The sequence below is a fragment of the Hypomesus nipponensis genome, chromosome 12 (assembly GCF_054491055.1).
Source record: "Hypomesus nipponensis isolate SF chromosome 12, ASM5449105v1, whole genome shotgun sequence".
In the NCBI taxonomy this organism is placed as follows: domain Eukaryota; kingdom Metazoa; phylum Chordata; class Actinopteri; order Osmeriformes; family Osmeridae; genus Hypomesus; species Hypomesus nipponensis.
Genome location: NC_140372.1, coordinates 15,992,501 through 16,017,987, shown reverse-complemented (window position 1 = coordinate 16,017,987; position 25,487 = coordinate 15,992,501). Strand labels below are relative to the sequence as shown.

At 46.3% G+C, this 25,487-nt stretch overlaps 2 protein-coding genes, 1 long non-coding RNA gene, 29 other non-coding genes and 1 pseudogene across 32 annotated transcripts in view; 32 read left to right on the top strand and 1 right to left on the bottom strand.

The window, feature by feature from the left end:
• The first annotated feature begins 381 nt into the window (after positions 1–381).
• On the top strand, positions 382–463 carry trnas-gcu (transfer RNA serine (anticodon GCU)). Its single transcript has one exon. It is a non-coding gene; the product is annotated as a tRNA-Ser (tRNA).
• Positions 464–1,012: 549 nt separating this feature from the next.
• Positions 1,013–1,094, top strand: trnas-gcu (transfer RNA serine (anticodon GCU)). Its single transcript has one exon. It is a non-coding gene; the product is annotated as a tRNA-Ser (tRNA).
• Positions 1,095–1,322: 228 nt separating this feature from the next.
• On the top strand, positions 1,323–1,404 carry trnas-gcu (transfer RNA serine (anticodon GCU)). The gene has a single exon. It is a non-coding gene; the product is annotated as a tRNA-Ser (tRNA).
• Positions 1,405–1,951: 547 nt separating this feature from the next.
• Positions 1,952–2,033, top strand: trnas-gcu (transfer RNA serine (anticodon GCU)). The gene has a single exon. It is a non-coding gene; the product is annotated as a tRNA-Ser (tRNA).
• Positions 2,034–2,587: 554 nt separating this feature from the next.
• On the top strand, positions 2,588–2,669 carry trnas-gcu (transfer RNA serine (anticodon GCU)). Its single transcript has one exon. It is a non-coding gene; the product is annotated as a tRNA-Ser (tRNA).
• Positions 2,670–2,897: 228 nt separating this feature from the next.
• trnas-gcu (transfer RNA serine (anticodon GCU)) lies at positions 2,898–2,979 on the top strand. The gene has a single exon. It is a non-coding gene; the product is annotated as a tRNA-Ser (tRNA).
• Positions 2,980–3,526: 547 nt separating this feature from the next.
• Positions 3,527–3,608, top strand: trnas-gcu (transfer RNA serine (anticodon GCU)). The gene has a single exon. It is a non-coding gene; the product is annotated as a tRNA-Ser (tRNA).
• Positions 3,609–5,083: 1,475 nt separating this feature from the next.
• On the top strand, positions 5,084–5,165 carry trnas-gcu (transfer RNA serine (anticodon GCU)). The gene has a single exon. It is a non-coding gene; the product is annotated as a tRNA-Ser (tRNA).
• A 244-nt stretch (positions 5,166–5,409) lies between these two features.
• On the top strand, positions 5,410–5,491 carry trnas-gcu (transfer RNA serine (anticodon GCU)). Its single transcript has one exon. It is a non-coding gene; the product is annotated as a tRNA-Ser (tRNA).
• Positions 5,492–6,028: 537 nt separating this feature from the next.
• trnas-gcu (transfer RNA serine (anticodon GCU)) lies at positions 6,029–6,110 on the top strand. Its single transcript has one exon. It is a non-coding gene; the product is annotated as a tRNA-Ser (tRNA).
• Positions 6,111–6,354: 244 nt separating this feature from the next.
• On the top strand, positions 6,355–6,436 carry trnas-gcu (transfer RNA serine (anticodon GCU)). Its single transcript has one exon. It is a non-coding gene; the product is annotated as a tRNA-Ser (tRNA).
• A 228-nt stretch (positions 6,437–6,664) lies between these two features.
• Positions 6,665–6,746, top strand: trnas-gcu (transfer RNA serine (anticodon GCU)). Its single transcript has one exon. It is a non-coding gene; the product is annotated as a tRNA-Ser (tRNA).
• Positions 6,747–7,292: 546 nt separating this feature from the next.
• On the top strand, positions 7,293–7,374 carry trnas-gcu (transfer RNA serine (anticodon GCU)). The gene has a single exon. It is a non-coding gene; the product is annotated as a tRNA-Ser (tRNA).
• Positions 7,375–8,863: 1,489 nt separating this feature from the next.
• Positions 8,864–8,945, top strand: trnas-gcu (transfer RNA serine (anticodon GCU)). Its single transcript has one exon. It is a non-coding gene; the product is annotated as a tRNA-Ser (tRNA).
• A 244-nt stretch (positions 8,946–9,189) lies between these two features.
• On the top strand, positions 9,190–9,271 carry trnas-gcu (transfer RNA serine (anticodon GCU)). Its single transcript has one exon. It is a non-coding gene; the product is annotated as a tRNA-Ser (tRNA).
• Positions 9,272–9,808: 537 nt separating this feature from the next.
• Positions 9,809–9,890, top strand: trnas-gcu (transfer RNA serine (anticodon GCU)). Its single transcript has one exon. It is a non-coding gene; the product is annotated as a tRNA-Ser (tRNA).
• Positions 9,891–10,134: 244 nt separating this feature from the next.
• trnas-gcu (transfer RNA serine (anticodon GCU)) lies at positions 10,135–10,216 on the top strand. The gene has a single exon. It is a non-coding gene; the product is annotated as a tRNA-Ser (tRNA).
• A 228-nt stretch (positions 10,217–10,444) lies between these two features.
• Positions 10,445–10,526, top strand: trnas-gcu (transfer RNA serine (anticodon GCU)). The gene has a single exon. It is a non-coding gene; the product is annotated as a tRNA-Ser (tRNA).
• A 244-nt stretch (positions 10,527–10,770) lies between these two features.
• Positions 10,771–10,852, top strand: trnas-gcu (transfer RNA serine (anticodon GCU)). Its single transcript has one exon. It is a non-coding gene; the product is annotated as a tRNA-Ser (tRNA).
• Positions 10,853–11,389: 537 nt separating this feature from the next.
• trnas-gcu (transfer RNA serine (anticodon GCU)) lies at positions 11,390–11,471 on the top strand. Its single transcript has one exon. It is a non-coding gene; the product is annotated as a tRNA-Ser (tRNA).
• A 244-nt stretch (positions 11,472–11,715) lies between these two features.
• Positions 11,716–11,797, top strand: trnas-gcu (transfer RNA serine (anticodon GCU)). The gene has a single exon. It is a non-coding gene; the product is annotated as a tRNA-Ser (tRNA).
• A 228-nt stretch (positions 11,798–12,025) lies between these two features.
• trnas-gcu (transfer RNA serine (anticodon GCU)) lies at positions 12,026–12,107 on the top strand. Its single transcript has one exon. It is a non-coding gene; the product is annotated as a tRNA-Ser (tRNA).
• Positions 12,108–12,335: 228 nt separating this feature from the next.
• trnas-gcu (transfer RNA serine (anticodon GCU)) lies at positions 12,336–12,417 on the top strand. Its single transcript has one exon. It is a non-coding gene; the product is annotated as a tRNA-Ser (tRNA).
• Positions 12,418–12,963: 546 nt separating this feature from the next.
• On the top strand, positions 12,964–13,045 carry trnas-gcu (transfer RNA serine (anticodon GCU)). The gene has a single exon. It is a non-coding gene; the product is annotated as a tRNA-Ser (tRNA).
• Positions 13,046–14,218: 1,173 nt separating this feature from the next.
• trnas-gcu (transfer RNA serine (anticodon GCU)) lies at positions 14,219–14,300 on the top strand. Its single transcript has one exon. It is a non-coding gene; the product is annotated as a tRNA-Ser (tRNA).
• Positions 14,301–14,528: 228 nt separating this feature from the next.
• On the top strand, positions 14,529–14,610 carry trnas-gcu (transfer RNA serine (anticodon GCU)). Its single transcript has one exon. It is a non-coding gene; the product is annotated as a tRNA-Ser (tRNA).
• Positions 14,611–15,142: 532 nt separating this feature from the next.
• On the top strand, positions 15,143–15,224 carry trnas-gcu (transfer RNA serine (anticodon GCU)). Its single transcript has one exon. It is a non-coding gene; the product is annotated as a tRNA-Ser (tRNA).
• A 552-nt stretch (positions 15,225–15,776) lies between these two features.
• trnap-agg (transfer RNA proline (anticodon AGG)) lies at positions 15,777–15,899 on the top strand. The gene is made up of 2 exons: positions 15,777–15,813; positions 15,855–15,899. It is a non-coding gene; the product is annotated as a tRNA-Pro (tRNA).
• Positions 15,900–17,379: 1,480 nt separating this feature from the next.
• trnas-gcu (transfer RNA serine (anticodon GCU)) lies at positions 17,380–17,461 on the top strand. Its single transcript has one exon. It is a non-coding gene; the product is annotated as a tRNA-Ser (tRNA).
• A 3,431-nt stretch (positions 17,462–20,892) lies between these two features.
• Positions 20,893–21,526, bottom strand: LOC146261837 (uncharacterized). The gene is made up of 3 exons (XR_014724702.1): positions 21,388–21,526; positions 21,101–21,203; positions 20,893–21,012 (listed from the first exon to the last, which is right to left on the bottom strand). It is a non-coding gene; the product is annotated as an uncharacterized LOC146261837 (long non-coding RNA).
• On the top strand, positions 21,471–22,681 carry LOC146261836 (uncharacterized; annotated as a pseudogene).
• On the top strand, positions 22,681–23,561 carry LOC146261835 (uncharacterized). Its single transcript, XM_084668633.1, has 2 exons — positions 22,681–23,093; positions 23,289–23,561. The coding sequence occupies exons 1-2, from the start codon at positions 22,713–22,715 to the stop codon at positions 23,559–23,561; spliced, it is 654 nt and encodes a 217-aa protein (XP_084524759.1). The 5' UTR covers positions 22,681–22,712.
• Positions 23,494–25,487, top strand: part of LOC146261834 (uncharacterized) — a 2,260-nt gene continuing 266 nt past the window's right edge. The window contains exons 1-2 of the mRNA XM_084667382.1: positions 23,494–24,052; positions 24,226–25,487. The exon at positions 24,226–25,487 is cut by the window's right edge and continues 266 nt beyond it. Of these exons, the coding sequence (XP_084523508.1) occupies positions 24,262–25,146 (885 nt within the window). The 5' untranslated portion in view covers positions 23,494–24,052; positions 24,226–24,261 and the 3' untranslated portion in view covers positions 25,147–25,487. The remainder of the gene's footprint in view (positions 24,053–24,225) is intronic.

The following is a 25,487-nucleotide window of genomic DNA, read 5'->3' as shown; positions in this document are numbered from 1 at the left end:
CCTTTTTTTGTGAAATGGAAGGATCTTCCACTGCCGTGGGCCCAGTGCTGTAAACGACAAAGTGGCCGAGTATTTAAGGCGATGGACTGCTAATCCATTGTGCTCTGCATGCGTGAGTTCGAATCTCATCCTCGTCGACAAGTTGTGCTTATGACATGTTCGCTTTATGAAATTGAAATTCTTCCGTCCCTGAACCCTTAGTTCTCCTACTTAGTGTCCATCCACTGCCTTTCCAAAAACTCTTTGAATCCTTCTTCAGCTCCTGATAATGTTCCTTTTCACAATTGTGCCTGTTGTCACCTGCTTTTTTCCTTTTTTTGTGAAATGGAAGGATCTTTCACTGCCGTGGGCCTAGAGTGCCGTGGGCCTAGTGCTGTGTATGACGAGGTGGCCGAGTGGTTAAGGCGATGGACTGCTAATCCATTGTGCTCTGCACGCGTGAGTTCGAATCTCATCCTCGTCGGCAAGTTGTTCTTATGAAATGTTCGCTTTATGAAATTGAAATTCTTCCGTCCCTGAACCCTTAGTTCTCTTACTTAGTGTCCCTCCACTGCATTTCCAACAACTTTTTGATTCCTTCCTCTGCTCCTGATAATGTTCCTTTTCACAATTGTGCCGGTTGTCACCTGCTTTTTTCCTTTTTTTGTGAAATGGAAGGATCTTTCACTGCCGTGGGCCCAGCGCTGTAAACGAAGAGGTGGCCGAGTGGTTAAGGCGATGGACTGCTAATCCATTGTGCTCTGCATGCGTGAGTTTCAATCTCGTCGGCGAGTCATCTTTGTGACAGGCCTTATGAAATTGAAATTCTGTTGTCCCTGAACTGTTACTGCTCCTTTTTAGTGTCCGCCTCCCCCACTGCCTTTCCAACAACTCTTTGAATCCTTCTTCAGCTCCTGATAATGTTCCTTTTCACAATTGTGCCTGTTGTCACCTGCTTTTTTCCTTTTTTTGTGAAATGGAAGGATCTTTCACTGCCGTGGGCCTAGAGTGCCGTGGGCCTAGTGCTGTGTATGACGAGGTGGCCGAGTGGTTAAGGCGATGGACTGCTAATCCATTGTGCTCTGCACGCGTGAGTTCGAATCTCATCCTCGTCGGCAAGTTGTTCTTATGACATGTTCGCTTCATGAAATTGAAATTCTTCCGTCCCTGAACCCTTAGTTCTCCTACTTAGTGTCCCTCCACTGCATTTCCAACAACTTTTTGATTCTTTCCTCTGCTCCTGATAATGTTCCTTTTCACAATTGTGCCGGTTGTCACCTGCTTTATTCCTTTTTTTGTGAAATGGAAGGATCTTTCACTGCCGTGGGCCCAGTGCTGTAAATGACGAAGTGGCCGAGTGGTTAAGGCGATGGACTGCTAATCCATTGTGCTCTGCACGCGTGAGTTCGAATCTCATCCTCGTCGGCAAGTTGTTCTTATGAAATGTTCGCTTTATGAAATTGAAATTCTTCCGTCCCTGAACCCTTAGTTCTCTTACTTAGTGTCCCTCCACTGCATTTCCAACAACTTTTTGATTCCTTCCTCTGCTCCTGATAATGTTCCTTTTCACAATTGTGCCGGTTGTCACCTGCTTTTTTCCTTTTTTTGTGAAATGGAAGGATCTTTCACTGCCGTGGGCCCAGCGCTGTAAACGAAGAGGTGGCCGAGTGGTTAAGGCGATGGACTGCTAATCCATTGTGCTCTGCATGCGTGAGTTTCAATCTCGTCGGCGAGTCATCTTTGTGACAGGCCTTATGAAATTGAAATTCTGTTGTCCCTGAACTGTTACTGCTCCTTTTTAGTGTCCGCCTCCCCCACTGCCTTTCCAACAACTCTTTGAATCCTTCTTCAGCTCCTGATAATGTTCCTTTTCACAATTGTGCCTGTTGTCACCTGCTTTTTTCCTTTTTTTGTGAAATGGAAGGATCTTTCACTGCCGTGGGCCTAGTGCCGTGGGCCTAGTGCTGTGAATGACGAGGTGGCCGAGTGGTTAAGGCGATGGACTGCTAATCCATTGTGCTCTGCACGCGTGAGTTCGAATCTCATCCTCGTCGGTGAGTCATCTTTATGACATGTCCGCCTTATGAAATTGAAATTCTTCCGTCCCTAAACCCTTAGTTCTCCTACTTAGTGTCCATCCACTGCCTTTCCAACAACTCTTTGATTCCTTCCTCTGCTCCTGATAATGTTCCTTTTTACAATTGTGCCTGTTGTCACCTGCTTTTTTCCTTTTTTTGTGAAATGGAAGGATCTTCCACTGCCGTGGGCCCAGTGCTGTAAACGACAAAGTGGCCGAGTATTTAAGGCGATGGACTGCTAATCCATTGTGCTCTGCATGCGTGAGTTCGAATCTCATCCTCGTCGACAAGTTGTGCTTATGACATGTTCGCTTTATGAAATTGAAATTCTTCCGTCCCTGAACCCTTAGTTCTCCTACTTAGTGTCCATCCACTGCCTTTCCAAAAACTCTTTGAATCCTTCTTCAGCTCCTGATAATGTTCCTTTTCACAATTGTGCCTGTTGTCACCTGCTTTTTTCCTTTTTTTGTGAAATGGAAGGATCTTTCACTGCCGTGGGCCTAGAGTGCCGTGGGCCTAGTGCTGTGTATGACGAGGTGGCCGAGTGGTTAAGGCGATGGACTGCTAATCCATTGTGCTCTGCACGCGTGAGTTCGAATCTCATCCTCGTCGGCAAGTTGTTCTTATGACATGTTCGCTTCATGAAATTGAAATTCTTCCGTCCCTGAACCCTTAGTTCTCCTACTTAGTGTCCCTCCACTGCATTTCCAACAACTTTTTGATTCTTTCCTCTGCTCCTGATAATGTTCCTTTTCACAATTGTGCCGGTTGTCACCTGCTTTATTCCTTTTTTTGTGAAATGGAAGGATCTTTCACTGCCGTGGGCCCAGTGCTGTAAATGACGAAGTGGCCGAGTGGTTAAGGCGATGGACTGCTAATCCATTGTGCTCTGCACGCGTGAGTTCGAATCTCATCCTCGTCGGCAAGTTGTTCTTATGAAATGTTCGCTTTATGAAATTGAAATTCTTCCGTCCCTGAACCCTTAGTTCTCTTACTTAGTGTCCCTCCACTGCATTTCCAACAACTTTTTGATTCCTTCCTCTGCTCCTGATAATGTTCCTTTTCACAATTGTGCCGGTTGTCACCTGCTTTTTTCCTTTTTTTGTGAAATGGAAGGATCTTTCACTGCCGTGGGCCCAGCGCTGTAAACGAAGAGGTGGCCGAGTGGTTAAGGCGATGGACTGCTAATCCATTGTGCTCTGCATGCGTGAGTTTCAATCTCGTCGGCGAGTCATCTTTGTGACAGGCCTTATGAAATTGAAATTCTGTTGTCCCTGAACTGTTACTGCTCCTTTATAGTGTCCGCCTCCCCCACTGCCTTTCCAACAACTCTTTGAATCCTTCTTCAGCTCCTGATAATGTTCCTTTTCACAATTGTGCCTGTTGTCACCTGCTTTTTTCCTTTTTTTGTGAAATGGAAGGATCTTTCACTGCCGTGGGCCTAGTGCCGTGGGCCTAGTGCTGTGAATGACGAGGTGGCCGAGTGGTTAAGGCGATGGACTGCTAATCCATTGTGCTCTGCACGCGTGAGTTCGAATCTCATCCTCGTCGGTGAGTCATCTTTATGACATGTCCGCCTTATGAAATTGAAATTCTTCCGTCCCTAAACCCTTAGTTCTCCTACTTAGTGTCCATCCACTGCCTTTCCAACAACTCTTTGATTCCTTCCTCTGCTCCTGATAATGTTCCTTTTTACAATTGTGCCTGTTGTCACCTGCTTTTTTCCTTTTTTTGTGAAATGGAAGGATCTTCCACTGCCGTGGGCCCAGTGCTGTAAACGACAAAGTGGCCGAGTATTTAAGGCGATGGACTGCTAATCCATTATGCTCTGCATGCGTGAGTTCGAATCTCATCCTCGTCGACAAGTTGTGCTTATGACATGTTCGCTTTATGAAATTGAAATTCTTCCGTCCCTGAACCCTTAGTTCTCCTACTTAGTGTCCATCCACTGCCTTTCCAAAAACTCTTTGAATCCTTCTTCAGCTCCTGATAATGTTCCTTTTTACAAATGTGCCGGTTGTCACCTGCTTTTTTCCTTTTTTTGTGAAATGGAAGGATCTTTCACTGCCGTGGGCCTAGTGCCGTGGGCCTAGTGCTGTGAATGACGAGCTGGCCGAGTGGTTAAGGCGATGGACTGCTAATCCATTGTGCTCTGCATTTGTGAGTTCCAATCTCGTTGGCGAGTCATCTTTATGACATGTCGGCCTTATGAAATTGAAATTCTTGCGTCCCTAAACCCTTAGTTCTCCTACTTAGTGTCCATCCACTGCCTTTCCAACAACTCTTTGATTCCTTCCTCTGCTCCTGATAATGTTCCTTTTCACAATTGTGCCTGTTGTCACCTGCTTTTTTCCTTTTTTTGTGAAATGGAAGGATCTTCCACTGCCGTGGGCCCAGTGCTGTAAACGACAAAGTGGCCGAGTATTTAAGGCGATGGACTGCTAATCCATTGTGCTCTGCATGCGTGAGTTCGAATCTCATCCTCGTCGACAAGTTGTGCTTATGACATGTTCGCTTTATGAAATTGAAATTCTTCCGTCCCTGAACCCTTAGTTCTCCTACCTAGTGTCCCTCCACGGCATTTCCAACAACTTTTTTATTCCTTCCTCTGCTCCTGATAATGTTCCTTTTCACAATTGTGCCGGTTGTCACCTGCTTTTTTCCTTTTTTTGTGAAATGGAAGGATCTTTCACTGCCGTGGGCCCAGTGCTGTAAACGACGAGGTGGCCGAGTGGTTAAGGCGATGGACTGCTAATCCATTGTGCTCTGCATTTGTGAGTTCCAATCTCGTTGGCGAGTCATCTTTATGACATGTCGGCCTTATGAAATTGAAATTCTTTTGTCCCTGAACTGTTACTGCTCCTTTTTAGTGTCCGCCTCCCCCACTGCCTTTCCAACAACTCTTTGAATCCTTCTTCAGCTCCTGATAATGTTCCTTTTCACAATTGTGCCTGTTGTCACCTGCTTTTTTGCTTTTTTTGTGAAATGGAAGGATCTTCCACTGCCGTGGGCCCAGTGCTGTAAATGAAGAAGTGGCCGAGTGGTTAAGGCGATGGACTGCTAATCCATTGTGCTCTGCACGCATGAGTTCGTATCTCATCCTCGTTGGTGAGTCATCTTTATGACATGTCCGCCTTATGAAATTGAAATTCTTCCGTCCCTGAACCCTTAGTTCTCCTACTTAGTGTCCATCCACTGCCTTTCCAACAACTCTTTGAATCCTTCTTCAGCTCCTGATAATGTTCCTTTTCACAATTGTGCCTGTTGTCACCTGCTTTTTTCCTTTTTTTGTGAAATGGAAGGATCTTTCACTGCCGTGGGCCTAGAGTGCCGTGGGCCTAGTGCTGTGTATGACGAGGTGGCCGAGTGGTTAAGGCGATGGACTGCTAATCCATTGTGCTCTGCACGCGTGAGTTCGAATCTCATCCTCGTCGGTGAGTCATCTTTATGACATGTCCGCCTTATGAAATTGAAATTCTTCCGTCCCTAAACCCTTAGTTCTCCTACTTAGTGTCCATCCACTGCCTTTCCAACAACTCTTTGATTCCTTCCTCTGCTCCTGATAATGTTCCTTTTTACAATTGTGCCTGTTGTCACCTGCTTTTTTCCTTTTTTTGTGAAATGGAAGGATCTTTCACTGCCGTGGGCCCAGTGCTGTAAACGACGAGGTGGCCGAGTGGTTAAGGCGATGGACTGCTAATCCATTGTGCTCTGCATTTGTGAGTTCCAATCTCGTTGGCGAGTCATCTTTATGACATGTCGGCCTTATGAAATTGAAATTATTTTGTCCCTGAACTGTTACTGCTCCTTTTTAGTGTCCGCCTCCCCCACTGCCTTTCCAACAACTCTTTGAATCCTTCTTCAGCTCCTGATAATGTTCCTTTTCACAATTGTGCCTGTTGTCACCTGCTTTTTTGCTTTTTTTGTGAAATGGAAGGATCTTCCACTGCCGTGGGCCCAGTGCTGTAAATGAAGAAGTGGCCGAGTGGTTAAGGCGATGGACTGCTAATCCATTGTGCTCTGCACGCATGAGTTCGTATCTCATCCTCGTTGGTGAGTCATCTTTATGACATGTCCGCCTTATGAAATTGAAATTCTTCCGTCCCTGAACCCTTAGTTCTCCTACTTAGTGTCCATCCACTGCCTTTCCAACAACTCTTTGAATCCTTCTTCAGCTCCTGATAATGTTCCTTTTCACAATTGTGCCTGTTGTCACCTGCTTTTTTCCTTTTTTTGTGAAATGGAAGGATCTTTCACTGCCGTGGGCCTAGAGTGCCGTGGGCCTAGTGCTGTGTATGACGAGGTGGCCGAGTGGTTAAGGCGATGGACTGCTAATCCATTGTGCTCTGCACGCGTGAGTTCGAATCTCATCCTCGTCGGTGAGTCATCTTTATGACATGTCCGCCTTATGAAATTGAAATTCTTCCGTCCCTAAACCCTTAGTTCTCCTACTTAGTGTCCATCCACTGCCTTTCCAACAACTCTTTGATTCCTTCCTCTGCTCCTGATAATGTTCCTTTTTACAATTGTGCCTGTTGTCACCTGCTTTTTTCCTTTTTTTGTGAAATGGAAGGATCTTTCACTGCCGTGGGCCCGGTGCTGTAAACAACGAGGTGGCCGAGTGGTTAAGGCGATGGACTGCTAATCCATTGTGCTCTGCACGCGTGGGTTCGTATCTCATCCTCGTCAGTGAGTCATCTTTATGACATGTCCGCCTTATGAAATTGAAATTCTTCCGTCCCTGAACCCTTAGTTCTCCTACTTAGTGTCCATCCACTGCCTTTCCAAAAACTCTTTGAATCCTTCTTCAGCTCCTGATAATGTTCCTTTTTACAAATGTGCCGGTTGTCACCTGCTTTTTTCCTTTTTTTGTGAAATGGAATGATCTTTACTGCCGTGGGCCTAGTGCTGTGTATGACGAGGTGGCCGAGTGGTTAAGGCGATGGACTGCTAATCCATTGTGCTCTGCATGCGTGAGTTTCAATCTCGTCGGCGAGTCATCTTTGTGACAGGCCTTATGAAATTGAAATTCTGTTGTCCCTGAACTGTTACTGCTCCTTTTTAGTGTCCGCCTCCCCCACTGCCTTTCCAACAACTCTTTGAATCCTTCTTCAGCTCCTGATAATGTTCCTTTTCACAATTGTGCCTGTTGTCACCTGCTTTTTTCCTTTTTTTGTGAAATGGAAGGATCTTTCACTGCCGTGGGCCTAGTGCCGTGGGCCTAGTGCTGTGAATGACGAGGTGGCCGAGTGGTTAAGGCGATGGACTGCTAATCCATTGTGCTCTGCACGCGTGAGTTCGAATCTCATCCTCGTCGGTGAGTCATCTTTATGACATGTCCGCCTTATGAAATTGAAATTCTTCCGTCCCTAAACCCTTAGTTCTCCTACTTAGTGTCCATCCACTGCCTTTCCAACAACTCTTTGATTCCTTCCTCTGCTCCTGATAATGTTCCTTTTTACAATTGTGCCTGTTGTCACCTGCTTTTTTCCTTTTTTTGTGAAATGGAAGGATCTTCCACTGCCGTGGGCCCAGTGCTGTAAACGACAAAGTGGCCGAGTATTTAAGGCGATGGACTGCTAATCCATTGTGCTCTGCATGCGTGAGTTCGAATCTCATCCTCGTTGACAAGTTGTGCTTATGACATGTTCGCTTTATGAAATTGAAATTCTTCCGTCCCTGAACCCTTAGTTCTCCTACTTAGTGTCCATCCACTGCCTTTCCAAAAACTCTTTGAATCCTTCTTCAGCTCCTGATAATGTTCCTTTTTACAAATGTGCCGGTTGTCACCTGCTTTTTTCCTTTTTTTGTGAAATGGAAGGATCTTTCACTGCCGTGGGCCTAGTGCCGTGGGCCTAGTGCCGTGGGCCTAGTGCCGTGAATGACGAGGTGGCCGAGTGGTTAAGGCGATGGACTGCTAATCCATTGTGCTCTGCATTTGTGAGTTCCAATCTCATTGGCGAGTCATCTTTATGACATGTCGGCCTTATGAAATTGAAATTCTTGCGTCCCTAAACCCTTAGTTCTCCTACTTAGTGTCCATCCACTGCCTTTCCAACAACTCTTTGATTCCTTCCTCTGCTCCTGATAATGTTCCTTTTTACAATTGTGCCTGTTGTCACCTGCTTTTTTCCTTTTTTTGTGAAATGGAAGGATCTTCCACTGCCGTGGGCCCAGTGCTGTAAACGACAAAGTGGCCGAGTATTTAAGGCGATGGACTGCTAATCCATTGTGCTCTGCATGCGTGAGTTCGAATCTCATCCTCGTCGACAAGTTGTGCTTATGACATGTTCGCTTTATGAAATTGAAATTCTTCCGTCCCTGAACCCTTAGTTCTCCTACCTAGTGTCCCTCCACGGCATTTCCAACAACTTTTTTATTCCTTCCTCTGCTCCTGATAATGTTCCTTTTCACAATTGTGCCGGTTGTCACCTGCTTTTTTCCTTTTTTTGTGAAATGGAAGGATCTTTCACTGCCGTGGGCCCAGTGCTGTAAACGAAGAGGTGGCCGAGTGGTTAAGGCGATGGACTGCTAATCCATTGTGCTCTGCATTTGTGAGTTCCAATCTCGTTGGCGAGTCATCTTTATGACATGTCGGCCTTATGAAATTGAAATTCTTTTGTCCCTGAACTGTTACTGCTCCTTTTTAGTGTCCGCCTCCCCCACTGCCTTTCCAACAACTCTTTGAATCCTTCTTCAGCTCCTGATAATGTTCCTTTTCACAATTGTGCCTGTTGTCACCTGCTTTTTTCCTTTTTTTGTGAAATGGAAGGATCTTCCACTGCCGTGGGCCCAGTGCTGTAAATGAAGAAGTGGCCGAGTGGTTAAGGCGATGGACTGCTAATCCATTGTGCTCTGCACGCATGAGTTCGTATCTCATCCTCGTTGGTGAGTCATCTTTATGACATGTCCGCCTTATGAAATTGAAATTCTTCCGTCCCTGAACCCTTAGTTCTCCTACTTAGTGTCCATCCACTGCCTTTCCAACAACTCTTTGAATCCTTCTTCAGCTCCTGATAATGTTCCTTTTCACAATTGTGCCTGTTGTCACCTGCTTTTTTCCTTTTTTTGTGAAATGGAAGGATCTTTCACTGCCGTGGGCCTAGAGTGCCGTGGGCCTAGTGCTGTGTATGACGAGGTGGCCGAGTGGTTAAGGCGATGGACTGCTAATCCATTGTGCTCTGCACGCGTGAGTTCGAATCTCATCCTCGTCGGTGAGTCATCTTTATGACATGTCCGCCTTATGAAATTGAAATTCTTCCGTCCCTAAACCCTTAGTTCTCCTACTTAGTGTCCATCCACTGCCTTTCCAACAACTCTTTGATTCCTTCCTCTGCTCCTGATAATGTTCCTTTTTACAATTGTGCCTGTTGTCACCTGCTTTTTTCCTTTTTTTGTGAAATGGAAGGATCTTTCACTGCCGTGGGCCCAGTGCTGTAAACGACGAGGTGGCCGAGTGGTTAAGGCGATGGACTGCTAATCCATTGTGCTCTGCATTTGTGAGTTCCAATCTCGTTGGCGAGTCATCTTTATGACATGTCGGCCTTATGAAATTGAAATTCTTTTGTCCCTGAACTGTTACTGCTCCTTTTTAGTGTCCGCCTCCCCCACTGCCTTTCCAACAACTCTTTGAATCCTTCTTCAGCTCCTGATAATGTTCCTTTTCACAATTGTGCCTGTTGTCACCTGCTTTTTTGCTTTTTTTGTGAAATGGAAGGATCTTCCACTGCCGTGGGCCCAGTGCTGTAAATGAAGAAGTGGCCGAGTGGTTAAGGCGATGGACTGCTAATCCATTGTGCTCTGCACGCATGAGTTCGTATCTCATCCTCGTTGGTGAGTCATCTTTATGACATGTCCGCCTTATGAAATTGAAATTCTTCCGTCCCTGAACCCTTAGTTCTCCTACTTAGTGTCCATCCACTGCCTTTCCAACAACTCTTTGAATCCTTCTTCAGCTCCTGATAATGTTCCTTTTCACAATTGTGCCTGTTGTCACCTGCTTTTTTCCTTTTTTTGTGAAATGGAAGGATCTTTCACTGCCGTGGGCCTAGAGTGCCGTGGGCCTAGTGCTGTGTATGACGAGGTGGCCGAGTGGTTAAGGCGATGGACTGCTAATCCATTGTGCTCTGCACGCGTGAGTTCGAATCTCATCCTCGTCGGTGAGTCATCTTTATGACATGTCCGCCTTATGAAATTGAAATTCTTCCGTCCCTAAACCCTTAGTTCTCCTACTTAGTGTCCATCCACTGCCTTTCCAACAACTCTTTGATTCCTTCCTCTGCTCCTGATAATGTTCCTTTTTACAATTGTGCCTGTTGTCACCTGCTTTTTTCCTTTTTTTGTGAAATGGAAGGATCTTTCACTGCCGTGGGCCCGGTGCTGTAAACAACGAGGTGGCCGAGTGGTTAAGGCGATGGACTGCTAATCCATTGTGTTCTGCACGCGTGAGTTCGAATCTCATCCTCGTCGGTGAGTCATCTTTATGACATGTCCGCCTTATGAAATTGAAATTCTTCCGTCCCTAAACCCTTAGTTCTCCTACTTAGTGTCCATCCACTGCCTTTCCAACAACTCTTTGAATCCTTCTTCAGCTCCTGATAATGTTCCTTTTCACAATTGTGCCTGTTGTCACCTGCTTTTTTCCTTTTTTTGTGAAATGGAAGGATCTTTCACTGCCGTGGGCCTAGAGTGCCGTGGGCCTAGTGCTGTGTATGACGAGGTGGCCGAGTGGTTAAGGCGATGGACTGCTAATCCATTGTGCTCTGCACGCGTGAGTTCGAATCTCATCCTCGTCGGTGAGTCATCTTTATGACATGTCCGCCTTATGAAATTGAAATTCTTCCGTCCCTAAACCCTTAGTTCTCCTACTTAGTGTCCATCCACTGCCTTTCCAACAACTCTTTGATTCCTTCCTCTGCTCCTGATAATGTTCCTTTTTACAATTGTGCCTGTTGTCACCTGCTTTTTTCCTTTTTTTGTGAAATGGAAGGATCTTTCACTGCCGTGGGCCCAGTGCTGTAAACGACGAGGTGGCCGAGTGGTTAAGGCGATGGACTGCTAATCCATTGTGCTCTGCATTTGTGAGTTCCAATCTCGTTGGCGAGTCATCTTTATGACATGTCGGCCTTATGAAATTGAAATTCTTTTGTCCCTGAACTGTTACTGCTCCTTTTTAGTGTCCGCCTCCCCCACTGCCTTTCCAACAACTCTTTGAATCCTTCTTCAGCTCCTGATAATGTTCCTTTTCACAATTGTGCCTGTTGTCACCTGCTTTTTTGCTTTTTTTGTGAAATGGAAGGATCTTCCACTGCCGTGGGCCCAGTGCTGTAAATGAAGAAGTGGCCGAGTGGTTAAGGCGATGGACTGCTAATCCATTGTGCTCTGCACGCATGAGTTCGTATCTCATCCTCGTTGGTGAGTCATCTTTATGACATGTCCGCCTTATGAAATTGAAATTCTTCCGTCCCTGAACCCTTAGTTCTCCTACTTAGTGTCCATCCACTGCCTTTCCAACAACTCTTTGAATCCTTCTTCAGCTCCTGATAATGTTCCTTTTCACAATTGTGCCTGTTGTCACCTGCTTTTTTCCTTTTTTTGTGAAATGGAAGGATCTTTCACTGCCGTGGGCCTAGAGTGCCGTGGGCCTAGTGCTGTGTATGACGAGGTGGCCGAGTGGTTAAGGCGATGGACTGCTAATCCATTGTGCTCTGCACGCGTGAGTTCGAATCTCATCCTCGTCGGTGAGTCATCTTTATGACATGTCCGCCTTATGAAATTGAAATTCTTCCGTCCCTAAACCCTTAGTTCTCCTACTTAGTGTCCATCCACTGCCTTTCCAACAACTCTTTGATTCCTTCCTCTGCTCCTGATAATGTTCCTTTTTACAATTGTGCCTGTTGTCACCTGCTTTTTTCCTTTTTTTGTGAAATGGAAGGATCTTTCACTGCCGTGGGCCCGGTGCTGTAAACAACGAGGTGGCCGAGTGGTTAAGGCGATGGACTGCTAATCCATTGTGTTCTGCACGCGTGAGTTCGAATCTCATCCTCGTCGGTGAGTCATCTTTATGACATGTCCGCCTTATGAAATTGAAATTCTTCCGTCCCTAAACCCTTAGTTCTCCTACTTAGTGTCCATCCACTGCCTTTCCAACAACTCTTTGATTCCTTCCTCTGCTCCTGATAATGTTCCTTTTTACAATTGTGCCTGTTGTCACCTGCTTTTTTCCTTTTTTTGTGAAATGGAAGGATCTTTCACTGCCGTGGGCCCGGTGCTGTAAACAACGAGGTGGCCGAGTGGTTAAGGCGATGGACTGCTAATCCATTGTGCTCTGCACGCGTGGGTTCGTATCTCATCCTCGTCAGTGAGTCATCTTTATGACATGTCCGCCTTATGAAATTGAAATTCTTCCGTCCCTGAACCCTTAGTTCTCCTACTTAGTGTCCATCCACTGCCTTTCCAAAAACTCTTTGAATCCTTCTTCAGCTCCTGATAATGTTCCTTTTTACAAATGTGCCGGTTGTCACCTGCTTTTTTCCTTTTTTTGTGAAATGGAAGGATCTTTACTGCCGTGGGCCTAGTGCTGTGTATGACGAGGTGGCCGAGTGGTTAAGGCGATGGACTGCTAATCCATTGTGCTCTGCATGCGTGAGTTTCAATCTCGTCGGCGAGTCATCTTTGTGACAGGCCTTATGAAATTGAAATTCTGTTGTCCCTGAACTGTTACTGCTCCTTTTTAGTGTCCGCCTCCCCCACTGCCTTTCCAACAACTCTTTGAATCCTTCTTCAGCTCCTGATAATGTTCCTTTTCACAATTGTGCCTGTTGTCACCTGCTTTTTTCCTTTTTTTGTGAAATGGAAGGATCTTTCACTGCCGTGGGCCTAGTGCCGTGGGCCTAGTGCTGTGAATGACGAGGTGGCCGAGTGGTTAAGGCGATGGACTGCTAATCCATTGTGCTCTGCACGCGTGAGTTCGAATCTCATCCTCGTCGGTGAGTCATCTTTATGACATGTCCGCCTTATGAAATTGAAATTCTTGCGTCCCTAAACCCTTAGTTCTCCTACTTAGTGTCCATCCACTGCCTTTCCAACAACTCTTTGATTCCTTCCTCTGCTCCTGATAATGTTCCTTTTTACAATTGTGCCTGTTGTCACCTGCTTTTTTCCTTTTTTTGTGAAATGGAAGGATCTTCCACTGCCGTGGGCCCAGTGCTGTAAACGACAAAGTGGCCGAGTATTTAAGGCGATGGACTGCTAATCCATTGTGCTCTGCATGCGTGAGTTCGAATCTCATCCTCGTCGACAAGTTGTGCTTATGACATGTTCGCTTTATGAAATTGAAATTCTTCCGTCCCTGAACCCTTAGTTCTCCTACCTAGTGTCCCTCCACGGCATTTCCAACAACTTTTTTATTCCTTCCTCTGCTCCTGATAATGTTCCTTTTCACAATTGTGCCGGTTGTCACCTGCTTTTTTCCTTTTTTTGTGAAATGGAAGGATCTTTCACTGCCGTGGGCCCAGTGCTGTAAACGACGAGGTGGCCGAGTGGTTAAGGCGATGGACTGCTAATCCATTGTGCTCTGCATTTGTGAGTTCCAATCTCGTTGGCGAGTCATCTTTATGACATGTCGGCCTTATGAAATTGAAATTCTTTTGTCCCTGAACTGTTACTGCTCCTTTTTAGTGTCCGCCTCCCCCACTGCCTTTCCCACAACTCTTTGAATCCTTCTTCAGCTCCTGATAATGTTCCTTTTCACAATTGTGCCTGTTGTCACCTGCTTTTTTCCTTTTTTTGTGAAATGGAAGGATCTTCCACTGCCGTGGGCCCAGTGCTGTAAATGAAGAAGTGGCCGAGTGGTTAAGGCGATGGACTGCTAATCCGTTGTGCTCTGCACGCATGAGTTCGTATCTCATCCTCGTTGGTGAGTCATCTTTATGACATGTCCGCCTTATGAAATTGAAATTCTTCCGTCCCTGAACCCTTAGTTCTCCTACTTAGTGTCCATCCACTGCCTTTCCAACAACTCTTTGAATCCTTCTTCAGCTCCTGATAATGTTCCTTTTCACAATTGTGCCTGTTGTCACCTGCTTTTTTCCTTTTTTTGTGAAATGGAAGGATCTTTCACTGCCGTGGGCCTAGAGTGCCGTGGGCCTAGTGCTGTGTATGACGAGGTGGCCGAGTGGTTAAGGCGATGGACTGCTAATCCATTGTGCTCTGCACGCGTGAGTTCGAATCTCATCCTCGTCGGTGAGTCATCTTTATGACATGTCCGCCTTATGAAATTGAAATTCTTCCGTCCCTAAACCCTTAGTTCTCCTACTTAGTGTCCATCCACTGCCTTTCCAACAACTCTTTGATTCCTTCCTCTGCTCCTGATAATGTTCCTTTTTACAATTGTGCCTGTTGTCACCTGCTTTTTTCCTTTTTTTGTGAAATGGAAGGATCTTTCACTGCCGTGGGCCCGGTGCTGTAAACAACGAGGTGGCCGAGTGGTTAAGGCGATGGACTGCTAATCCATTGTGCTCTGCACGCGTGGGTTCGTATCTCATCCTCGTCAGTGAGTCATCTTTATGACATGTCCGCCTTATGAAATTGAAATTCTTCCGTCCCTGAACCCTTAGTTCTCCTACTTAGTGTCCATCCACTGCCTTTCCAAAAACTCTTTGAATCCTTCTTCAGCTCCTGATAATGTTCCTTTTTACAAATGTGCCGGTTGTCACCTGCTTTTTTCCTTTTTTTGTGAAATGGAAGGATCTTTACTGCCGTGGGCCTAGTGCTGTGTATGACGAGGTGGCCGAGTGGTTAAGGCGATGGACTGCTAATCCATTGTGCTCTGCATGCGTGAGTTTCAATCTCGTCGGCGAGTCATCTTTGTGACAGGCCTTATGAAATTGAAATTCTGTTGTCCCTGAACTGTTACTGCTCCTTTTTAGTGTCCGCCTCCCCCACTGCCTTTCCAACAACTCTTTGAATCCTTCTTCAGCTCCTGATAATGTTCCTTTTCACAATTGTGCCTGTTGTCACCTGCTTTTTTCCTTTTTTTGTGAAATGGAAGGATCTTTCACTGCCGTGGGCCTAGTGCCGTGAATGACGAGGTGGCCGAGTGGTTAAGGCGATGGACTGCTAATCCATTGTGCTCTGCACGCGTGAGTTCGAATCTCATCCTCGTCGGTGAGTCATCTTTATGACATGTCCGCCTTATGAAATTGAAATTCTTCCGTCCCTAAACCCTTAGTTCTCCTACTTAGTGTCCATCCACTGCCTTTCCAACAACTCTTTGATTCCTTCCTCTGCTCCTGATAATGTTCCTTTTTACAATTGTGCCTGTTGTCACCTGCTTTTTTCCTTTTTTTGTGAAATGGAAGGATCTTCCACTGCCGTGGGCCCAGTGCTGTAAACGACAAAGTGGCCGAGTATTTAAGGCGATGGACTGCTAATCCATTGTGCTCTGCATGCGTGAGTTCGAATCTCATCCTCGTCGACAAGTTGTGCTTATGACATGTTCGCTTTATGAAATTGAAATTCTTCCGTCCCTGAACCCTTAGTTCTCCTACTTAGTGTCCATCCACTGCCTTTCCAAAAACTCTTTGAATCCTTCTTCAGCTCCTGATAATGTTCCTTTTTACAAATGTGCCGGTTGTCACCTGCTTTTTTCCTTTTTTTGTGAAATGGAAGGATCTTTCACTGCCGTGGGCCTAGTGCCGTGGGCCTAGTGCTGTGAATGACGAGGTGGCCGAGTGGTTAAGGCGATGGACTAGGCGATGGACTAATCCATTGTGCGATGGACTAGGCGATGGACTAATCCATTGTGCTCTGCACGCGTGAGTTCGAATCTCATCCTCGTCGGTGAGTCATCTTTATGACATGTCCGCCTTATGAAATTGAAATTCTTCCGTCCCTAAACCCTTAGTTCTCCTACTTAGTGTCCATCCACTGCCTTTCCAACAACTCTTTGATTCCTTCCTCTGCTCCTGATAATGTTCCTTTTTACAATTGTGCCTGTTGTCACCTGCTTTTTTCCTTTTTTTGTGAAATGGAAGGATCTTCCACTGCCGTGGGCCCAGTGCTGTAAACGACAAAGTGGCCGAGTATTTAAGGCGATGGACTGCTAATCCATTGTGCTCTGCATGCGTGAGTTCGAATCTCATTCTCGTCGATAAGTTGTGCTTATGACATGTTCGCTTTATGAAATTGAAATTCTTCCGTCCCTGAACCCTTAGTTCTCCTACCTAGTGTCCCTCCACGGCATTTCCAACAACTTTTTTATTCCTTCCTCTGCTCCTGATAATGTTCCTTTTCACAATTGTGCCGGTTGTCACCTGCTTTTTTCCTTTTTTTGTGAAATGGAAGGATCTTTCACTGCCGTGGGCCCAGTGCTGTAAACGACGAGGTGGCCGAGTGGTTAAGGCGATGGACTGCTAATCCATTGTGCTCTGCATTTGTGAGTTCCAATCTCGTTGGCGAGTCATCTTTATGACATGTCGGCCTTATGAAATTGAAATTCTTTTGTCCCTGAACTGTTACTGCTCCTTTTTAGTGTCCGCCTCCCCCACTGCCTTTCCAACAACTCTTTGAATCCTTCTTCAGCTCCTGATAATGTTCCTTTTCACAATTGTGCCTGTTGTCACCTGCTTTTTTCCTTTTTTTGTGAAATGGAAGGATCTTCCACTGCCGTGGGCCCAGTGCTGTAAATGAAGAAGTGGCCGAGTGGTTAAGGCAATGGACTGCTTATCCATTGTGCTCTGCACGTGTGAGTTTGAATCTCATCCTCGTCGACAAGTTGTCCTTATGACATGTTCGCTTTATGAAATTGAAATTCTTCCGTCCCTGAACCCTTAGTTCTCCTACTTAGTGTCCCTCCACTGCATTTCCAACAACTTTTTGATTCCTTCCTCTGCTCCTGATACTGTTCCTTTTCACAATTGTGCCGGTTGTCACCTGCTTTTTTCCTTTTTTTGTGAAATGGAAGGATCTTTCACTGCCGTGGGACCAGGGTTGTAAACGAAGAGGTGGCCGAGTGGTTAAGGCGATGGACTGCTAATCCATTGTGCTCTGCATGCGTGAGTTCCAATCTCGTCGGCGAGTCATCTTTATGACATGTCGGCCTTATGAAATTGAAATTCTTTTGTCCCTGAACTGTTACTGCTCCTTTTTAGTGTCCGCCTCCCCCACTGCCTTTCCAACAACTCTTTGAATCCTTCTTCAGCTCCTGATAATGTTCCTTTTCACAATTGTGCCTGTTGTCACCTGCTTTTTTCCTTTTTTTGTGAAATGGAAGGATCTTTCACTGCCGTGGGCCTAGTGCCGTGGGCCTAGTGCTGTGAATGACGAGGTGGCCGAGTGGTTAAGGCGATGGACTGCTAATCCATTGTGCTCTGCACGCGTGAGTTCAAATCTCATCCTAGTCGGTGAGTCATCTTTATGACATGTCCGCCTTATGAAATTGAAATTCTTCCGTCCCTGAACCCTTAGTTCTCCTACTTAGTGTCCATCCACTGCCTTTCTAACAACTCTTTGAATCCTTCTTCAGCTCCTGATAATGTTCCTTTTCACAATTGTGCCTGTTGTCACCTGCTTTTTTTCTTTTTTTGTGAAATGGAAGGATCTTTCACTGCCGTGGGCCCAGTGCTGTAAAAGATGAAGTGGCCGTACCCGCCAAGAATTGGACTGCAAATACATCTTAACAATATCCGAACCACATTAGTAAAAAATTCCGAACATCTGGAAAATATTCCGAACAACTGCTCATTTCTAACACATTTTGAACCATTCTGAACAGAGGTGGGTCTTGGGGTGACGTTGACGTGACGTAAAATTGCAGAAGACTATCAGCGCACTGAGTGAAAGAGCCAGTACTGCATAGAACATTTATTTAAGACATACGAAAGAAAAGAGCAACAGAAAAATAGGTATGTAAATGCAAATTATATGTATAATATGTTGTATATATGTAATATGTTGATTGACCGGTGTAGATAGTAAACGTATTCTTATTGTTTGTAACTTTTCCGCTGAATTTACCTCAGAGAACGTGGTACAGTACGCGTACAGCAGATGTAGGTTACTGTACATCCATGCTAAATTGAGTAACCTACTTGGTCTTTGTCAGCGTAACAAAAAAAAGAATATCGATATGTACAGGCAAATTATTCTATGGATTTACGATTTGAATACATGTTTTTATGTCGGTCCTGGTATTATACACTACTACTGTACCCAAACGATCACGACTGTACATCGATGCTAAGTAGTTGGTCTTTTTCAGCGTAACAAAAAAAAAATATGTCGATATGTACAGGCAAATGATAGTATGGACGTATGATTTGTATAGCTACATGTTTTTATTTCAGTCCTGGTATTTAAATTGTCGATGTCGACTCACTGCCCCCATAGTACAGTCCCCGCTGTGAAATTTAACTTTCCCGCTGAATTTACCTCAGAGAACGTAGTGGTACAGTACGCGTACAGTAGATGTAGCTACTGTACGACTGTACAGTACATCAATGCTAAATTGAGTAGTTACTTGGTCTTTGTCAGCGTAACAAAAAAAAAGAACAGCGATATGTACATGCAAATTATTCTATGGACGTACGAATACATGTTTTTATGTCGGTCCTGGTATTTAAATTGTCGATGTAGACTCATTTCCCCCATAGTACAGTCCCCTCTGTGAGATGCAACTTTCCCGCTGACTTTAATTTGACCTCAGAAGTACAGTAGAGACAGCAGAACAAAATATTGTTCATCATACTACATTGATGATACGTTGACCAGGTTGTTGACATAACAAAATTAAGTTGATGTGTTGGAGTACAAGCATATGGAAGTATTAATTTTATAAAATGGGATGATCCTGGTATTACTGTACAATAGCCAGAGCAACCCATCACAACTGTACGTCTATGCTACATTGATTGAGAATGTAATCACAACAGAGAACTTGGTCGTTTAGTCTAACGTAGCTCATGTTTGCAGATATGACCAAGACGGGGAAGCCAGACTCGTACTGGAGAGACAGCTGCCAAAAATATGCCCAGGGCAGCTACCAGTTTTCCACAGGCAAAAGGCCCGGTGGTAAGAAATGGAAAAGAGCCCTGGAGTGTATCGAAGCTTGCCCGCTGCAGAGCAAGAGCAAGGTGGATCTGTTCGGGAGACACCTAAAATGCTCTTGTGGGTTCCATAAGGTAGGTTATATGATGATTTATTTAATTTAAGTGATGACAAGTTGCTGTAGCATGTAGTAGATTATTTGTTGGATCATACCCTATTTGCACACATTTGGATACAACTAACAGTGTAGGATCATTGGTGAAATTATTTATTATGAGCCTCTCTTGTACTTGAAATCCTGCCTCCCCCCTTCAGTCAGATGCATCAGAGGCAGGTGGAGGCTCCTTTGAGGCAGGAGAAGGCTCCAGGCAGGCAGGAGAAGGCTCCAAGCAGGCAGGAGAAGGCTCCAGACAGGCAGGTGGAGGCTCCTGTGAGGCAGGAGAAGGCTCCAGACAGGCAGGTGGAGGCTCCTGTGGGGCAGGAGAAGGCTCCAGACAGGCAGGTGGAGGCTCCTTTGAGGCAGGAGAAGGCTCCAGGCAGGCAGGAGAAGGCTCCAGGCAGGCAGGAGAAGGCTCCAGGCAGGCAGGTGGAGGCTCCTGTGGGGCAAGAGAAGGCTCCAGACAGGCAGGTGGAGGCTCCAGTCAGGCAGGAGGAGGCTCCAGACAGGCAGGAGAAGGCTCAAGGCAGGCAGGAGAAGGCTCAAGGCAGGCAGGCGGAGGCTCCTGTGCAGACAGAACAGTAAAGTGCTGTCAGTGCAATCAGGTTGTGGAGGCAGAACAATTCTCCATGCACCTTTCTGACCGCCATGTAGAGGAGACATGTGACACCTGTGGGGCCAAGGTCCAAGGTTCTGTTGGCCTGTTGGAGCATATAGAACAGTTCCATTATTTATCCTGGTTGGCTCAACCTCCATCGCCAACTTCAACAGGTAGCTCCACCACACCATCTCCAAGGCCCACACCATCTCCAAGGCCCACACCATCTCCAAGGCTAACGGCCACACCATCTCCAAGGCCCACACCATCTCCAAGGCCCACACCATGTCCACGGCCCACACCATCTCCAAGGCCCACACCATCTCCAAGGCTAACGGCCACACCATCTCCAAGGCCCGCACTATCTCCAAGGCCCACACCATCTCAAAGGCTAACGGCCACACCATCTCCAAGGCCCACACTATCTCCAAGGCCCACACCATCTCCAAGGCTAACGGCCACACCATCTCCAAGGCCCACGCCATCTCCAAGGCCCACAGCATCTCCAAGGCTAACGGCCTCACCGTCTCCAAGGCCCACACCATCTCCGCCGACAACTACATCTCTGCTCCCTCCTCCAACAGGTTGCTCCAGCACGCCACGCCACACTCCTCAAACTCCACTTAGGCCAGCTTCCATTGATTGGGAAGCTTTTCTCCCCAATCAATTCAAAAAAGTTATACAGCCAGCAGATCGGGTGTGGATTGCCAAGGTCCTCTATGAGCCTACAGGTCAGCTGAGGCAGAAAATGGAGGCGTGCTGGTTTCATCCACCACTGCAGCACAAACCGTCTCCTCCCGAGCCCGGGTGGCACTTCCGGCAGAGGATGTTCCTCTGGGCACCAATGAGGATGTGGGGGATTCCTCTGAAATGTACGCGGTGTGACAGGAAAATGCACCACTCCGGGATCTACCCGAAGGTGAGGGAGGTGATAGATGTGGATACCCGCTACTACTTGGTGGGAGGGGACTATCCACGTTGCAGCAAGTGTATGCTGCCGGTCTGCCCATGGAGCCAGGAAATCCTTGCTCAACTGGATGTGGCACATAGGAGCCTCTTTCCCGCTGTCCTCACTACACAGCTAGCCCTGGATAGGAAGTGTATGACTTTCCTGAAGCCAAGGACCAGTGGGAATAGTTCTTCCTACCTCCAGTCTGCAGTAGAGGAAGCACACAGTGAGGAGTGGGCACGTCAGACCATCCGCTACCTGTCTGACTGTGAGCTTCATTTGAAGATGGCTACCTTCGTCTCTTCTGCAGCTGTCCATCTTCCTCCTCCACCCTTCAGGCCCCTTCCACTTGCCCAGTGGTTTGAGACGGTCCACTCTAATGACATCCTCAGCCACCTGGAAGAGATGAAGGGGGTGATCACCTCTACCTATGGTAGAATTCTGAAGATGGACTCTACAAAGAAGGTGAGGGTTTTAGCATTACTTGTATTTACTCTGATGTTAACCAATTGGAATGGATATAAATAGTTTACTTTATCATCCCAATGATGAAATAGTATTAATTTTAGTAAGCTTGTACCGTTTTTTTAGAAAGTTCTGTTTTTGTTTGTTTTTCAGATCACCAAGAAGCTGGCTGGCAGTATAGGGGACACCGCTGCATGGATGTCCAACATCGGCAACGAGCTTGGCCAGGTTCTGAACAGTGTTCTGACGACAGGTGAAGGTGCAGGGCTGGAAGAGTTGTGCCAGGGCATCGTCACACGTTATGAGAATGCTGGACAAGCTGAGCCTGAGGCTATCTATGTTGACTGGGACTGCTGCAGCCAGTCAGGTGGGATGCTGAAATTGTTACTTTATGAAATATACATTGCAGATTACAGTATGTAATTAACTTAAGTTAATTATGATGTAAAAAAAAAATATTACACAAAAAATAGATGATCACATCTGTAATAATCAATGTTTGTCTTTCACAGGTGTGTCGTCAGTGCTGAGACTCTTTCGACCATGGAAGTTGGTCGTCCGTTTAGACGTCTTCCACTTCATGCGAAGGTTTAACTGCGGCCTCACTACTGAGCACCACCCTCTCTACGGTACCTTTTGCTCCAAACTTTCTGCCTGTATCTTTGAGTGGGATCAGGAGGATGTGCAGCGGCTTAAGGAGGCCAAGAAAGGGGAGTGGAAGAGCAGCCATGGCGGAAATGCTCCCACTGAGGCACTGCTCTTGGCCAGTATCAGCACTGGTGAAATGGCAAAGCACTGCAGGCGGAGGACCCGTGCCATGGAGGAGATCCGGGTCATGATTTCGGGGCTGCTGAATCAATGTGGGAGCTGACTGACACCACGGGGCTGCGTCTGGTGAACCCTGACAGCATGCACCATGTGCATCGAGAGTTTTCACCGCCACCAGTGTGCTTTTGTTCCAGGTAAATTTAAAATGTTAACTTGCCGTATGCTGTTAAAAAAAAGTTGGTGTTATGACATAGTGCACTTGAATTATTCAAATAACAATGTAACTGTCACTTTGTATTTAATAGGTGTTAATATCTATTGACTTCATATTAATGGTTGACCTAACCTGAGTATTTTGTTTCTTAGGCTTTCGATGCAATGCATTGCACGCACAAATGTACATGCTGGAGGGGGTATCGAGGTGGAACATGAACCGGGCAAAGGAAGCTGTAGCTGTGGTGGGGGCATCAACCCTGAGGACATTTCATGTTCGCTTGATGTCTCACCTAAACAGCATGAGCCAGCGGGTCCTTGGTTGTTCTCTGGTTCCAGAATTCACCCCACCTGGAAAACCTACTGGTAAGATAGCTCTCAGATCAGCACTGACCATTTGAGTATTACTTCCTCTCCCACTTTTCTTTTCTCTGCCACCCCCAGCCCTCCTCGGAGGACATGGGAGTGGGAGTGAAGATCGTGCTGTACATGGAGGAGATGTGTCTGTGTTTGTGTCCTTTCCTCTTCTTTGACTATGTGTTTAAACACTGTGTTACAGGCGAGCGCATTGCAGTGGAGTACCTGTTGGCCCAGTCCAATAGAGGCCACCTGCTGGTCCCACAGCAGCTGCCAGATATCTCCACAGAGGAGCTCGAGGACGACGGGGGTGAACCCGACGTCACGGTGTGCCAGGTAGCTGACCTTAGGGAAGGTGATCCTGATCCCCCAATATGTGCCGTGGAAGCCCAGGTGACACTGGAGGGTGACAGTGGACCCAGATCCCTGGATGAGGACATCATTGTGGAGGAAGACGACACACAAGACTGCACATCAGACCAGGTAATGTAACACCTTTCTCAAAAACAAGATATGTAACAAGTTCGCTAATGATATGCCACAAGTATCATACGTTTGTCAAGTAAAACGTCAAGTATTACGTTTTATGGAGAGAGAAAAAAGGTCAACATTGCTCAAATAGTTCAAAGAAATTGACACATTTATGTACATGTTTTTTTCATGATTATCACTTTTCAGAAGAGCCGATGTGACTCCAGAGGTGTCTTGGGCTGGGATGCGGTTGATGACCTGGCAGCCTACCTGGTTGGCCTGAACCGAACCATCACTGCCTTATCGGCAAAAGAGGAGGCTGACATTGTCCATCTCTACATGGCTCTTCCTACTATGGACAAGGAACCTGTGAGGTTCGGCCAGAAAGCAAGGAAGAAGACCATGGCTTGGACCTTGGAGAGTGCCCAGGAAGCCGAGTGGCTCTGCTCCTGGACAGCAGGCGGCAGAGAGGTGATTTGACACAATTCATAATCATTTCAGTTCATTACGAATCATTGAATCAGTAGGCTGTACTGCATCAAACCAAGATTGAAAAACTTATGGTGAATTTCAAATATTATTTTGTGATTATATTAGTTTGTTGGGGGCAAATTGGGCTGTTCACAGGTGACATTGATATGGTTGCTATTACCATTTTTCTTAGTTTACAGCCTTGTTTAAAGTCCGGACCATATCATCCTTCTTTCCCACAGACTGTTCATGACTCACAGGCAGGCAGCCCAGGACCCCGAAGTCCACAGGGTCAGCGAATGTGTTTGCCTGAGACTTTTAAAAGAGTTTCAGCAAGCACGAAACAGGCCCAAGGACACAAGGAGTAGAACTCTGCCCATCCCGCAGTCCATTGTGGTGGCCTACAGCCATCTGAAACAGCTGCTGGAGGACAGCAGGGTTGTTCTGGAGAAGACCAACGTGGTTCTGATACCAGTTAACAACACAACAGTCTCTTCTTGGTGAGTCTTGTTTTTTACGTTTGTACCTTTCCTATACAATGATGACATTATATTATTAAACTGCAAGAAAAACTTTCACCTGCTTGCTTGTTAGAAAATACTAAACATAGGAGGATAGGCTACTATGTATGAAATAACTAACTGAAGCTACTGTATGCATTTTTGTTTTTTAGGCTGCTTTTAGGAGGGATAAGAGGAAGGACAGGGACATGCTGCTGCAGGGCACCGTACTCCCCAAACGGTTTGAACTGGCCAAGGACTCACTCCCTGAAGCCCAGACTCTTCCAGGTGCTCCTGTGCAGCATGGGCATGAGGTCATGGAGTTTGAGGAGCCAGAAAACCGGGAGGGTGAGGCAGTGATACGCCCTCGGCATAGTGTTCGATCTGCCTTGGCACAGCACTACCAGCCTGGGTCATATGTATGGCCTGGTTCTGCTGGCTCTGCCTCGTTTGAGCATGGTAACCTGCCGCCGCCGCCACCACCACCACCACCATCTCCTGCATGGGGCTCGTATCAGCAGGGTTACCTGCCACCACCATCTCCTGCCTGGCCCTCGTACCAGCAGGGTCACCTGCCATCACCACCACCACCATCTCCTGCCTGGGGCTCGTACCAGGAGGATTACCTGCCACCACCACCTTCTCCTGCCTGGGGCTTGTACCAGCAGGGTCACCTGCCACCACCATCATATCCTGCCTGGCCCTCGTACCAGCAGGGTCACCTGCCGCCACCACCACCATTTCCTGCCTGGCCCTCGGACCAGCCACCCTTCCAGCCACCTCCCCCCTTCCAGCCATCTGCTGACCATCCACAGTCCCTGGCCCCTCCACCACCTGGCACCTTTGTCCAGCCAAGGCAACGTACGTGGAGACAAAAAAAAGCTGCCCTGGAGAACGAGGAACTGATGGCTAGGGGTGAACCTCCACGGAAGAAGTTCAGGGATACCTACCAGTACATTTGCAAGCAGTGTGGGCAGGGAAAAAACAAAAGTACTGGTCACACCCAGCTGAAGGGGCGGTGGTACTGTCCAGCCTCAGGACTCACCCTGGCAGAGTGGAAAGACCAGTTGACCAGTCTTGCCAGTGGTAAATAAATTGTAAAATACTGTATATAATAGTTATGTGTAAATAGTTAAGTATTGTATATAGTTGATATTGATATTTTAATTTCTGTGTTTGTGCATTGCATGGTGTTCTAAAAAAAATTGAACAAACAAAAAAAAGATAAATGTATATATTTGCTAAATATATACTTTCAGGTTTAATAAAGTGACCAAAGTTCCTTAAATTTTATAATACTGTATATAATAGTTATGTGTAAATAGTAAAGTATTGTATATAGTTATGTTTTTAATTCATGTGTTTGTGCATTGCATGGTGTTAAAAAACAAAACAAAAAAACAAAAAATTAAGATGTATATATTTGCTAAATATA

What these genes read in the sequence shown, in the direction of transcription:
- LOC146261835 (XM_084668633.1), top strand. Translation starts at nt 22,713, where the DNA reads ATGGGAGTGGGAGTGAAGATCGTGCTGTACATGGAGGAGATGTGTCTG. An exon ending in AAGACTGCACATCAGACCAG is followed by an intron (nt 23,094 to 23,288) that starts GTAATGTAACAC and finishes ATCACTTTTCAG; the next exon opens with AAGAGCCGATGTGACTCCAG.